The sequence below is a fragment of the Ambystoma mexicanum genome, chromosome 13 (genome assembly GCF_040938575.1).
Source record: "Ambystoma mexicanum isolate Mex_15411 chromosome 13, UKY_AmexF1_1, whole genome shotgun sequence".
Classification (NCBI taxonomy): domain Eukaryota; kingdom Metazoa; phylum Chordata; class Amphibia; order Caudata; family Ambystomatidae; genus Ambystoma; species Ambystoma mexicanum.
In genome coordinates, this window is record NC_090938.1 from 787,711,315 (window position 1) to 787,724,955 (window position 13,641).

The window sequence follows — 13,641 nt, forward strand, 5'->3', positions numbered from 1 at the left end:
CGCAGGCCACAGTGTCGCCTCCATTCTCTCTCTAACCACACACACAGCTCTCTCTCTTTCTCTGAGTCTAGCCACCCAAACAGCTCTCTCTTTCTCTATGAGTCTAGCCACATACACAGCTCTCTCTCTTTCTCTGAGTCTTGCCACACACACAGCTCTCTCTCTTTCTCTATGAGACTAGCCACACACACAGCTCTCTCTCTTTCTCTATGAGTCTAGCCACACACACAGATCTCTCTCTTTCTCTGAGTCTAGCCACACATACAGCTCTCCCTCTTTCTCTTTGAGTCTAGCCACACACACAGCTCTCTCTCTTTCTCTATGAGGCTAGCCACACACACATCTCTCTCTCTTTCTCTGTAAGTCTAGCTACATTCACAGCTCTCTCTCTTTCTCTGAGTCTAGCCACACACACAGCTATCTCTCTTTCTCTATGAGGCTGGCCACACACACAGCTCTCTCTCTTTCTCTATGAGTCTAGCCACACACGCAGCTCTCTCTCTTTCTCTGAGTCTAGCCACACACATAGCTCTCCTTTTTCTCTATGAGTCTAGCCACACACCCAGCTCTCTCTCTTTCTCTGAGTATAGTCACATACACAGCTCTCTCTCTTTCTCTATGAGTCTAGCAACACACACAGCTCTATCTCTTTCTCTATGAGTCTAGATACATTCACAGCTCTCCCTCTTTCTCTATGAGTCTAGCCACACACACAGCTCTATCTCTTTCTCTATGAGTCTAGATACATTCACAGCTCTCCCTCTTTCTCTATGAGTCTAGCCACACACACAGCACTCTCTCTTTCTCTATGAGTCTAGATACATTCACAGCTCTCTCTCTTTCTCTATGGGTCTAGCCACACACACAGCACTCTCTCTTTCTCTATGAGTCTAGATACATTCACAGCTCTCTCTCTTTCTCTATGGGTCTAGCCACACACACAGCTCTCTCTCTTTCTCTATGAGTCTAACCCCACACACACACAGCTCTCTCTCTCTTTCTCTATGAGTCTAGCCACACACACAGCTCTCGCTCTCTTTCTCTATGAGTCTAGCCACACACACAGCTCTCTCTCTTTCTCTGAGTCTAGCCACACACACAGCTCTCTCTCTTTCTCTATGAGTCTAGCCACACACACAGCTCTCTCTCTTTCTCTGAGTCTAGCCACATACACGGGTCTCTCTCTTTCTCTATGAGTCTAGCCACACACACAGCTCTCCCTCTTTCTCTGAGTCTAGCCACACACACAGCTCTCTCTCTTTCTCTATGAGTCTAGCTACATTCACAGCTCTCTCTCTTTCTCTATGAGTCTAGCCACACACACAGCTCTCTCTCTTTCTCTATGAGGCTGGCCACACACACATCTCTCTCTCTTTCTCTATGAGTCTAGCCACACACGCAGCTCTCTCTCTTTCTCTGAGTCTAGCCACACACACAGCTCTCCTCTTTCTCTATGAGACTAGCCACATACACAGCTCTCTCTCTTTCTCTATGAGTCTAGCAACACACACAGCTCTCTCTCTTTCTCTATGAGGCTAGCTACATACACAGCTCTCTCTCTCTTTCTCTGAGTCTAGCTACATTCCCAGCTCTCTTTCTCTGAGTCTAGCTACATTCCCAGCTCTCTCTCTTTCTCTATGAGTCTAGCCACACACACAGCTCTCTCTCTTTCTCTGAGTCTAGCCACTCACACAGCTCTCTCTCTTTCTTTATGAGTCTAGCTACATTCCCAGCTATCTCTCTTTCTCTGAGTCTAGCCACATACACAGCTCTCTCTTTCTCTGAGTCTAGCCACACACACAGCTCTGTCTCTCTTTCTCTATGTGTCTAGCCACACACACAGCTCTCGCTCTTTCTCTATGAGTCTAGCCACACACACAGCTCTCTCTCTTTCTCTGAGTCTAGCCACATACACAGCTCTCTCTCTTTCTCTCAGTCTAGCCACATACACAGCTCTCTCTCTTTCTCTGAGTCTAGCCCACACATAGCTCTCTCTCTTTCTCTATGAGTCTAGCCACATGAACAGCTGTCTCTTTCATTGTGGTGCTTGCTCTCTCTAACCCCCTTCCCAGCAGCGAGTACCTACCGTTGCTGACAGACAAGTTGACGCCAGGGGAGATCTGGCCTCTGGCTGCACAGTAGAAGGTTCCGGAATCATTCACTCGGGCATTTTCCAGCAGTATATCAAGGCCGTTTCCCCCAATCTTAAGGCGGCCTTTAAAGTGTTCTGTGACGTTCTCCGTGGCACTGCCCATGCGTTTATAAATGACTGTTTCTTTGCTGCTCAGAGTGACGCAGCGGTGGTAACGGGGCGCCCACCACCACTCCAGGCCCTCACTGGACAGGTTGCACGTCATGTTGACTGTCCCGCCAATCAACACCTCCATATCCAAATCTGAAATAGACATGGCAGCAGTGAGCAGGAAGATCGCCCTAGTGTTGAAAACATTTGGAACTCAAATTACTCAAAGCAGGGGCCTCCAACCTCTATGTTAGCAAGAGCTACATGTAGTTGACGGTCACTAGGCGGGAGCTACTGGCGGGAGCTGCTGGGGAGGGCGATGTTCATGATCACGGGAATGTGTACTTAGATTTTTGGGCGGTTTATTTACTCTTTGGACAGAAACCAAGGACTTCAAAATCATCTTATTCTCATGATTTTTTATGGTATTAAATCAAAATATCTGAAACAAAACAGAGTGGTACATTTCAGAGTGGACAAAAACACCTAAAAACACAGTGACCATTCATTAAATAAATAAAGGGTAGTGGGGTAAAGGGTTAAAAATGGGTCGGGATGGGGTTGGGGTGGTGTTTTAAGGATTAAAAAAACAGGGGCTTGGGGACACCCCCTCCCCAAATTAAAAAACAACAAAAGAATATGGTGTTTTTCAGTATTTTTTCCACAATTAAAGTTCCCACTCTGTAATTGTGGTCGGTAAGATCACATATTGCCTATATTAGTAGCTGTCCCACAAACATTGGCTAACGCATTAGAATGGAGGAAACCGATCGGGATATTAACATGAAGGCTGACACTGCATGCTATCCACCCGTGCTCAGCAATCTGGTGTGCAGCTAGAGACAGAAGTTTGTGTGTTTCTTTTGGGACTGCACATGCAAAAGCCTTCTGAGGAGGTTTTCAATCCATTGGTGGTTATAGCTTTTAAGAGAATTCAGCACACACAAAGTTCTGCTTTGTCAAACAATAAAACCCGCTGCCATTTCAGAACATGCCAATTCCTGCCAATGGCAACATAGCGGCGTGCTCTTTTGCCAGATCACAGAATTTAGCCCTGGAAAAGAAGGTCAAAGCCTACATTGTTGACTAACCTTAAAAGTGTTCATGTCAAAATAATTTGCAATATTGAAAAAATGATCATGCAGAGGCCTGTGATCAATGTATCCCTTTACAAATTAAATGCACCTGCATAAAAAAGTGTGAATCACATGGCTAAATAGAGAGGACTTAAAACATGCACACGCTCTTGCCTGGATTGAATCCTACCTTGCACCTGGCCAATTCTCTGTCTCCTGGAGGAAAAACACCTCTCAACACACTCCTCTAACAAGTGGTCGAAGTGGGTGGGAGTGGTCGGGAGCGGTGCTCCTATACATCTTTTAATTAGGTTTTACCGTTCCTATACTTTTATTTTAAAAAGAATCCGTTCCGGAACGGTTTCGTTTTAAAATAAAAGTGTAGGAAGAAGTTGAAGTGTGCACTGTAAGTGCACTGCAGTGGACGTTCCCTTAAACAGCAGATGCATGTGTTTTGGGATTTGTATTGTGCTTGGGAGGGGCCGTGATGATGGGGATTGTGGGGAGTGGTGCAGTCCAGTAGGGAACATAGTTCCACTACTTCTTTTCATACACTTCGACCACTGCCTCTAACCGTTGATGTTCCACACGGCTCTGTCTTGGGTCCGCTCCTCTACACTCTACACCTCTGGTCTTGGAGCACTAATCTCCTCCTTTGGGTTCTCATACCAACTCTTTGCAGACAACAGCCAAATCTTCTTCTCTTCTCCTGAACTCTCCTCTGATCTCTCCATCAAAAATTCCACTGTCTCTCTGCCACTAAATATTGGATGGCTTTGCACTCTCTGATGTTAAACTCTACCAAAACCGAGGTACTCTTCTTCCCTGCCAAAAGCTCTCTTGCATCTCTGCCTCTGCCTATACAGTTCCCACCTGACACTCTCTCCTACACTTCTTCAGCTGGAACTCTCAGCGTCATCTATGACCCTTCTCACACCTCTCCACTTTCATCTCCCAAACTGCAACAGCAGCTCACCTCAAACTCCTAAATATTGGGAAAATCAGGCACCTCCTTCCTTTCAACACCACCAAGCATCTCGTAGCTACTCTTGTCTTCTCTAAACTGGACTACTGTGCCAGCATCCTCTTTAGTCTCCCCAACTATGCTTCTTGCACTCTCGACAAGATCATTAACTTCGCTACCAGGACTCTCTTTGAACTCCCCCACTACACACCTATTTCCTCATACCGTCAACAGGCTGGATGGCTGACAATGCAAAACAGGGCCGGATTTAAATCTCTTCTGGTTCACAAATCTATCCACAGTAAGGCACCACTGTATCTATCCACCTCTACAAGCCTTCAATTAGTCGCTGCTCTGCCTCAACTACCCATGTGGCACCCCGCCCTCCCTGTGCTTCCACTCGCTTCCGCTCTTTCTCTTTTCTTGCTCCACTTGCATGGAATTCTCTTACCCCGGACATCCGAGAAGCAGACCACACGGATTTGTTCAAATCCAAACTAAAGGCCTACCTCCTCGCCTCTGAGTTACCTCTCTTAACCCACCTCTCATCTGCCTGCTAGCTAAAATTCTTTCTCATATATGAACAATTTCCCGGGGCATAGGGAAGTGCCTCTGTGTCATAAGAAGTACTTCCGGGACATGCTCAATATTCTTAGATGACCCCAAGAGGTCCCCCTTAATCCTAAAAAACACTGGCGTGAAAATTGTAGTGTAAAATATATTTAAATAAATGCTGCCATTTAACAGCCAATTATGTGTTACATTATGCTCTTATGTGCATGAGCCAATGGCTGTGCTGGTGTGCCCCAGTATCCCAAGGGTCTCCCCTAGTTCTCTCAATGACACACACGCACGCACGCACGCACGCACGCACGCACGCACGCACGCACGCACACACACACACACACACACACACACACCTCTCTGCACCCTTCCTGACTCACCCAGTCTCTGGGATATGGCACCCTGCACCCTTCCTAACTCACCCAGTCTCAGGGATATGGCACCCTGCATCCTACCTGACTCACAGAGTCTCTAGGTTATGGTGCCCTGCATCCTTCCTGACTCACCCAGTCTTGGGGATGTGGCGCCCTGCCCTCTTCCTGACTCACCCAGTCTCTGGGATATGGCACCCTGCACCCTTCATAACTCACCCAGTCTCAGAGATTTGGCACCTTACACCCTCCTGACTCACACAGTCTTTGGGATATGGCACCCTTCACCCTTCCTGACTCACCCAGTCTCAGGGATATGGCACCCTGCATCCTTCCTGGCTCACCCATTCTCGGGAATATGGCACCCTGCACCCTTCCTGACTCACCCAGTCTCGGGGATATGGCGCCCTGCACCCTTACTGACCCAGTCTCAGGGATATGGGGCCCTGCATCCTTCCTGACTCACCCAGTTTCGGGGATATGGCACCTTGCGCCCTTCCTGACTCACCCAGTCTCGGGGATATAGCGCCCTGCGCCCTTCCTGACTCACCCAGTCTAGGGGATATGGCGCCCTGCACCCTTATTGACCCAGTCTCAGGGATATGGCGCCCTGCACCCTTACTGACCCAGTCTCAGGGATATGGGGCCCTGCACCCTTCCTGACTCACCCAGTCTCGGGGATATGGCACCTTGCGCCCTTCCTGACTCACCCAGTCTAGGGGATATGGCGCCCTACACCCTTATTGACCCAGTCTCAGGGATATGGCGCCCTGCACCCTTACTAACTCACCCAGTCTAGGCCCGGGATATGGCGCCCTGTGCCCTTCCAGACTCACCCAGTCTCGGGGATATGGCGCCCTACACCCTTACTGACTCACAGTGTCTCTCAGGGATATGGCACCCTGCACCCTCCCTGACTCACCCAGTCTCGGGGATAAGGCACCCTGCACCCTCCCTGACTCACCCAGTCTCGGGGATAAGGCACCTTGCACCTTTACTGATTCACCCAGTCTCAGGGATATGGCGCCCTGCACCCTTCCTGACTCACCCAGTCTCGGGGATATGGCGCCCTGCATTCTTCCTGACTCACCCAGTCTCAGGGATATGGCGCCCTGCACCCTTCCTGACTCACCCAGTCTCGGGAATATGGCGCCCTGCATTCTTCCTGACTCACCCAGTCTCAGGGATATGACACCCTGCACCCTTCCGGACTCACCCAGTCTCGGGGATATGGCGCCCTGCACCCTTACTGACCCAGTCTCAGGGATATGGCGCCCTGCATCCTTCCTGACTCACCAAGCCTTGAGATATCACGCCCTGCACCCTTTCCTGACTCACCCAGTCTCGGGGATATGGCGCCCTGCATTCTTCCTGACTCACCCAGTCTCAGGGATATGGTGCCCTGTGCCCTTCCTGACTCACCCAGTCTCGGGGATATGGCCCCCTGCACCCATCCTGACTCACACAGTCTCTGGGATATGGCACCCTGCACCCTTCCTAACTCACCCAGTCTCAGGGATATGGCACCCTGCATCCTACCTGACTCACAGAGTCTCTAGGTTATGGTGCTCTGCATCCTTCCTGACTCACCCAGTCGTGGGGATATGGCGCCCTGCCCTCTTCCTGACTCACCCAGTCTCTGGGATATGGCACCCTGCACCCTTCCTAACTCACCCAGTCTCAGAGATTTGGCACCTTACACCCTCCTGACTCACACAGTCGTGGGGATATGGCGCCCTGCCCTCTTCCTGACTCACCCAGTCTCTGGGATATGGCACCCTGCACCCTTCCTAACTCACCCAGTCTCAGAGAATTGGCACCTTACACCCTCCTGACTCACACAGTCTTTGGGATATGGCACCCTGCACCCTTCCTGACTCACTCAGTCTCAGGGATATGGCACCCAGCATCCTTCCTGGCTCACCCATTCTCGGGAATATGGCACCCCGCATCCTTCCTGACTCACTGAGTCTTGTGGAAATGGTACCCCGCACCCTCCCTAACTCACCCAGTCTCAGGGATATGGTGCCCTGCACCCTCCCTAACTCACCCAGTCTCACGGATATCGCACCCCGCATCCTTCCTGACTCACCGAGTCTTGGGGAAATGGTACCCTGCACCCTCCCTAACTCACCCAGTCTCTGGGATATGGCGCCCTGCACCCTTACTGACTCACGCAGTCTCGGGGATATGGCGACCTGCACCCTTACTGACTCACCCAGTCTCAGGGATATGGCGCCCTACCCCCTTCCTAACTCACCCAGTCTCAGGGATAAGGCGCCTTGCACCCTTACTGACTCACGCAGTAACAGGGATATGGCGCCCTGCGCCCTTCCTGACTCACCCAGTCTCGGGGATATGGCGCTCTGCGCCCTTCCTGACTCACCCAGTCTCTGGGATATGGCGCCCTGCACCCTTCCTGACTCACCTAGTCTCTGGGATATGGCGCCCTGCACCCTTCCAGACTCACCCAGTCTCGGGGATATGGCGCCCTGCACCCTTACTGACTCACAGTCTCAGGGATATGGCACCCTGCACCCTCCCTGACTCACCCAGTCTCAGGGATAAGGCACCTTGCACTCTTATTGACTCACGTAGTCTCAGGGATATGGCGCCCTGCATCCTTCCTGACTCACCCAGTCTCAGGGATATGGTGCCCTGCACCCTTTCTGACTCACCCAGTCTTGGGGATATGGCGTCCTGCACCCTTATTGACTCCCCCAGTCTTGGGGATATGACACTCTGCACCCATCCTGACTCACCCAGTCTCACGGATTTGGCACCTTGCACCCTCCTGACTCACACAGTCTCGGGATATGGCCCCCTGCACCCATCCTGACTCACCCAGTCTCACGGATTTGGCACCTTGCACCCTCCTGACTCACACAGTCTCTGGGATATGGCACCCTGCACCCTTCCTGACTCACCCAGTCTCAGGGATATGGCACCCTGCACCCTTCCTGACTCACCCATTCTCGGGAATATGGCACCCTGCATCCTTCCTGACTCACCGAGTCTTGTGGAAATGGTATCCTGCACCCACCCTAACTCACCCAGTCTCAGGGATATGGCGCCCTGGAACCTTCCTGACTCACACAGTCTCAGGGATATGGCACCCTGCACCCTTCCTGACTCACCCAGTCTCGGGGATATGGCGCCCTGCACCCTTGCTGACCCAGTCTCAGGGATATGGGGCCCTGCACCCTTCCTGACTCACCCAGTCTCGGGGATATGGCGCCCTGCACCCTTACTGACCCAGTCTCAGGGATATGGCACCCTGCACCCTTCCTGACTCCCCCAGTCTCGGGGATATGGTGCCCTGCACCCTTACTGACCCAGTCTCAGGGATATGGGGCCCTGCACCCTTCCTGACTCACCCAGTCTCGGGGATATGGCACCTTGCGCCCTTCCTGACTCACCCAGTCTCGGGGATATGGTGCCCTGCACCCTTACTGACCCAGTCTCAGGGATATGGGGCCCTGCACCCTTCCTGACTCACCCAGTCTCGGGGATATGGCACCTTGCGCCCTTCCTGACTCACCCAGTCTCGGGGATATGGCGCCCGGCGCCCTTCCTGACTTACCCAGTCTCAGGGATATGGCACCTTGCGCCCTTCCTGACTCACCCAGTCTCGGGGATATGGCGCCCTGCACCCTTATTGACCCAGTCTCAGGGATATGGCGCCCTGCACCCTTACTAACTCACCCAGTCTAGGCCCGGGATATGGCGCCCTGCGCCCTTCCAGACTCACCCAGTCTCGGGGATATGGCGCCCTACACCCTTACTGACTCACAGTGTCTCAGGGATATGGCACCCTGCACCCTCCCTGACTCACCCAGTCTCGGGGATAAGGCACCCTGCACCCTCCCTGACTCACCCAGTCTCGGGGATAAGGCACCTTGCACCTTTACTGATTCACGCAGTCTCAGGGATATGGTGCCCTGCATCCTTCCTGACTCACCAAGCCGCGGGATATCGCGCCCTGCACCCTTCCTGACTCACCCAGTCTCAGGGATATGGCGCCCTGCACCCTTCCTGACTCACCCAGTCTCGGGGATATGGCGCCCTGCATTGTTCCTGACTCACCCAGTTCCAGGGCTATGGCCCCCTGCATTCTTCCTGACTCACCCAGTCTCAGGGATATGACACCCTGCGCCCTTCCAGACTCACCCAGTCTCGGGGATATGGCGCCCTGCACCCTTACTGACCCAGTCTCAGGGTTATGGCGCCCTGCATCCTTCCTGACTCACCAAGCCTTGAGATATCACGCCCTGCACCCTTCCTGACTCACCCAGTCTCAGGGATATGGCGCCCTGCGCCCTTCCTGACTCACCCAGTCTCGGGGATATGGCACCCTGCACCCTTACTAACTCACACAGTCTCAGGGATATGGCGCCCTGCACCCTTCCTGACTCACCCATTCTCGGGGATATGGCACCCTGCACCCTTCCTGACTCACCCAGTCTCGGGGATATGGCACCCTGCACCCTTACTGACTCACACAGTCTCGGGGAAATGGCGCCCTGCACCCTTACTAACTCACCCAGTCTCAGGGATATGGCACCCTGCACCCTTACTAACTCACTGAGTCTCGGCCCGGGGATATGGCACCCAGCACCCTTACTGACTTTCCCAGTTTTGGGGATATGGCGCCCTGCACCCTTACTAACTCACCTAGTCTAGGCCCAGGGATGTGGCACCCAGCGCCCTTCCAGACACACCCAGTCTCCTTCCTGACTCACCCAGTCTCAGGGATATGGCGCCCTGCACCCTTCCTAACTCACCCAGTCTCAGGGATAAGGCACCCTCCACCCTCCTGACTCACCCAGTCTCTGGGATATGGCACCCTGCATCCTTCCAGACTCAACCCGTCTCTGGGATAGGGCACCCTGCCCCCTTCCTAACTCACCCAGTCTCTGGGATATGGCACCCTGCCCCCTTCCTGACTCACCCAGTCTCTGGGATATGGCATCCTGCAACCTTCCTGACTCAACCAGTCTCTGGGATATGGCACCCTGCACTCTTCCTGACTCACCCAGTCTGAGGGATATGGCACCCTGCACGCTTCTTGACTCACTCAGTCTCTGGGATATGGCACCCTGCATCCTTCCAGACTTAACCAGTCTCTGGGATATGGCACCCTGCCCCCTTCCTAACTAACCAAGTCTCAGGAATATGGCACCCTGCCCCCTTCCAGACTCACCCAGTCTCTGGGATATGGCACCCTGCCCCCTTCCTGACTCACCCAGTCTCTGGGATATGGCATCCTGCAACCTTCCTGACTCAACCAGTCTCTGGGATATGGCACACTGCACCCTTCCTCACTCACCCATTCTTTGGATATGGTGCCCTGCACTCTTCCTGACTCACCCAGTCTCAGGGACATGGCACACTGTACCTTTCCTGACTCACCCAGTCTCAGGGACATGGCACCTGCATCCTTCCTGACTCGCCCAGTCTTCGGGATATGGCACCATTCATCCTTCCTGAGTCAACAAGCCTCAGGGAAAGGGCGCCCTGCACCCTTCCTGACTCCTCCAGTCTCAGGGATATGGCGCTGTGCATCCTTCCTGACTCCTCCAGTCTCGGGGATATGGCGCTGTGCATCCTTCCTCACTCACCCATTCTCTGGGATATGGTGCACTGCACTCTTCCTGACTCACCCAGTCTCAGGGATATGGCGCACTGTACCTTTCCTGACTCACCCAGTCTCAGGGACATGGCACCCTGCATCCTTCCTGACTCCCCCAGTCTCTGGGATATGGCACCATTCATCCTTCCTGACTCAACAAGCCTCAGGGACATGGCACCCTGCATCCTTCCTGACTCCTCCAGTCTCGGGGATATGGCGCTGTGCATCCTTCCTCACTCACCCATTCTCTGGGATATGGTGCACTGCACTCTTCCTGACTCACCCAGTCTCAGGGACATGGCACCCTGCATCCTTCCTGACTCCCCCAGTCTCTGGGATATGGCACCATTCATCCTTCCTGACTCAACAAGCCTCAGGGACATGGCACCCTGCATCCTTCCTGACTCCTCCAGTCTCGGGGATATGGCGCTGTGCATCCTTCCTCACTCACCCATTCTCTGGGATATGGTGCACTGCACTCTTCCTGACTCACCCAGTCTCAGGGATATGGCGCACTGTACCTTTCCTGACTCACCCAGTCTCAGGGACATAGCACCCTGCATCCTTCCTGACTCCCCCAGTCTCTGGGATATGGCACCATTCATCCTTCCTGACTCAACAAGCCTCAGGGACATGGCACCCTGCACCTTTCCTGACTCGCCCAGTCTCAGGAGTATCGTGCCCTGCATCCTTCCTGACTCCCCCAGTCTCAGGGATATGGCACCTTGCACCTTTCCTGACTCGCCCAGTCTCAGGAGTATCGTGCCCTGCATCCTTCCTGACTCCCCCAGTCTCAGGGATATGGCACCTTGCACCTTTTCTGTCTCGCCCAGTCTCAGGAATATCGTGCCCTGCATCCTTCCTGACTCCCCCAGTCTCAGGGATATGGCACCTTGCACCTTTCCTGTCTCGCCCAGTCTCAGGAATATCGTGCCCTGCATCCTTCCTGACTCCCCCAGTCTCAGGGATATGGCACCTTGCACCTTTCCTGACTCGCCCAGTCTCAGGAATATCGTGCCATGCATCCTTCCTGACTCACCTAGTCTTAGAGATGTGTGCTCTAGCACCTTGGAGCATCTAATGTGCTAGATGGAATTACCAATAACAGTCTTGGACTCAAATAACCAAACACACTCCAGGAATATTGCAAAAAAACTACTTTATTATCAACATCAAATAAAGTGGGGCAATCTGGAATAATGGGCAATATGATTACATAAAGGCGTTATACTCCAATGCACATCAGCTATGAGGTTGTCCGACATGGAAAACTTAAAACCTATAGACGGGAGGGATTGGTTAGCGGAATATATGTACCTATAGCATATGTATGGGTTAACAAATTCAGTGGCTACCCTCTATCTGGTGGGTACGCCTTGAACCACCTCTAAATACGTACAATGCTGACTATAGCAGGAAAGATGGCAGCTGGCTGGCCCTTGCTACATTTTATAGCATGTTGCTTCATAGACCCTCTGATTTGTTGGCATGCTTTCCCAACCTTGGACTTTCGACTCATTTAGCAGCATGTAAGCAAAACGAAACCCAGGTGCCGCGAGCAACGTCAGACTACTCCCCACTTTCCCAATTAGTCCAGTGTCTCTCATCGGCCAGGCCCCAAGACAAGGTTCTCCTTTGTAATTGACCTCAAAGCCTGCCCTTTGTCCTGGCACATTCGAGGGAGTGCAGGCACACAATTATCTCCATTTGAGCTTAATGGATAGACCTGGTTTTTGCCTGCTGAATCACATGTGAGCGGACCGCAAATGTGTCCATCTTGACCTTCCATTTACTCCTGTTTGATTACATTGAACTGGGTGTCTTTACCATTCTTGGCCTCTAGAGACATGCTCACTGCATCATGCATGAGATTTTCACATCTTTAATTGTCAATACTTGGCTCTTGCAGATGTTTTCTTCTTTGCTTAATCTAAGAGAAATATGTCTTATGCACAGAGCTTAACCATTCAACCCTCCTTTTGCCATGCAATAGTAGCATCCTTGATCCCAAGCCGATAGACACTTCTTTGTGCCTCACACAAACCTGTTTTTCCAGCATCTTCTGGCTTCGAAATAACTTGACTGATTTTAACATGAGTCCGACGTCCATCTTCCCATCATGGCTACCGTAGTCATATTATGTTTTCTTCTGCTGTAAGCTTCTATATTTCTCATCTACCTTGCATTTCTGCGTATGTTCATTAATCAATCAGCTGATTACTTTATTTTCTTTGCATATACAATGTCTTCTTATTCGGTTACATGTTTCTCTTGTTCTCAAGTTACACTGCACCCTTAAAGTATTTTCATATCGTTTCAGTGCGTCTTGGTAGGTTTTCTTTATGACGTCACTCTGTTGTTGTTAAATCTCAAATCTCGTGTGAGGGTACATTCGATATGGTTGTCTGAGTGCATGTCGTCTCTCATACACTCTATGCAGAATTGGGATAATACCTTGTGTCCCAAATAGGGTCCTTCTCCTGATGTTCCAGTATGACGGAGCTGAGGGGGCAGGAGCCAGGGATGACATGCCTACCTGTCCTCTACAGATGTGATGCCCGGCACGCTTTTTGAATCCTTAAAGAACAAGCTCGGGGATATAGCACACAGCTTGCTAATGTTACTCTATCCAGTAGAATAGGGCCTGGCTGAACTCTTCCTTTCTCAAATCCTGTCTATGGGATATAGAGCCCAGCTCACTATTATGTCCCCCTAATTTCTGTAGGGATAATATTGGGTCCAGCTCACGTCTTGGTTCTCATTAACAGTCTCAGATGTAGCACCCAGCTCAC

At 51.9% G+C, this 13,641-nt stretch overlaps 1 protein-coding gene across 1 annotated transcript in view; it reads right to left on the reverse strand.

Annotated features, from left to right (window-relative positions):
- The window catches only part of MPIG6B (megakaryocyte and platelet inhibitory receptor G6b), a 130,353-nt gene that overhangs the window by 87,117 nt on the left and 29,595 nt on the right, over positions 1 to 13,641 (reverse strand). Inside the window, exon 2 of the mRNA XM_069635161.1 lies at positions 2,087 to 2,395. Within this exon, the coding sequence (XP_069491262.1) occupies positions 2,087 to 2,395 (309 nt within the window). The remainder of the gene's footprint in view (positions 1 to 2,086; positions 2,396 to 13,641) is intronic.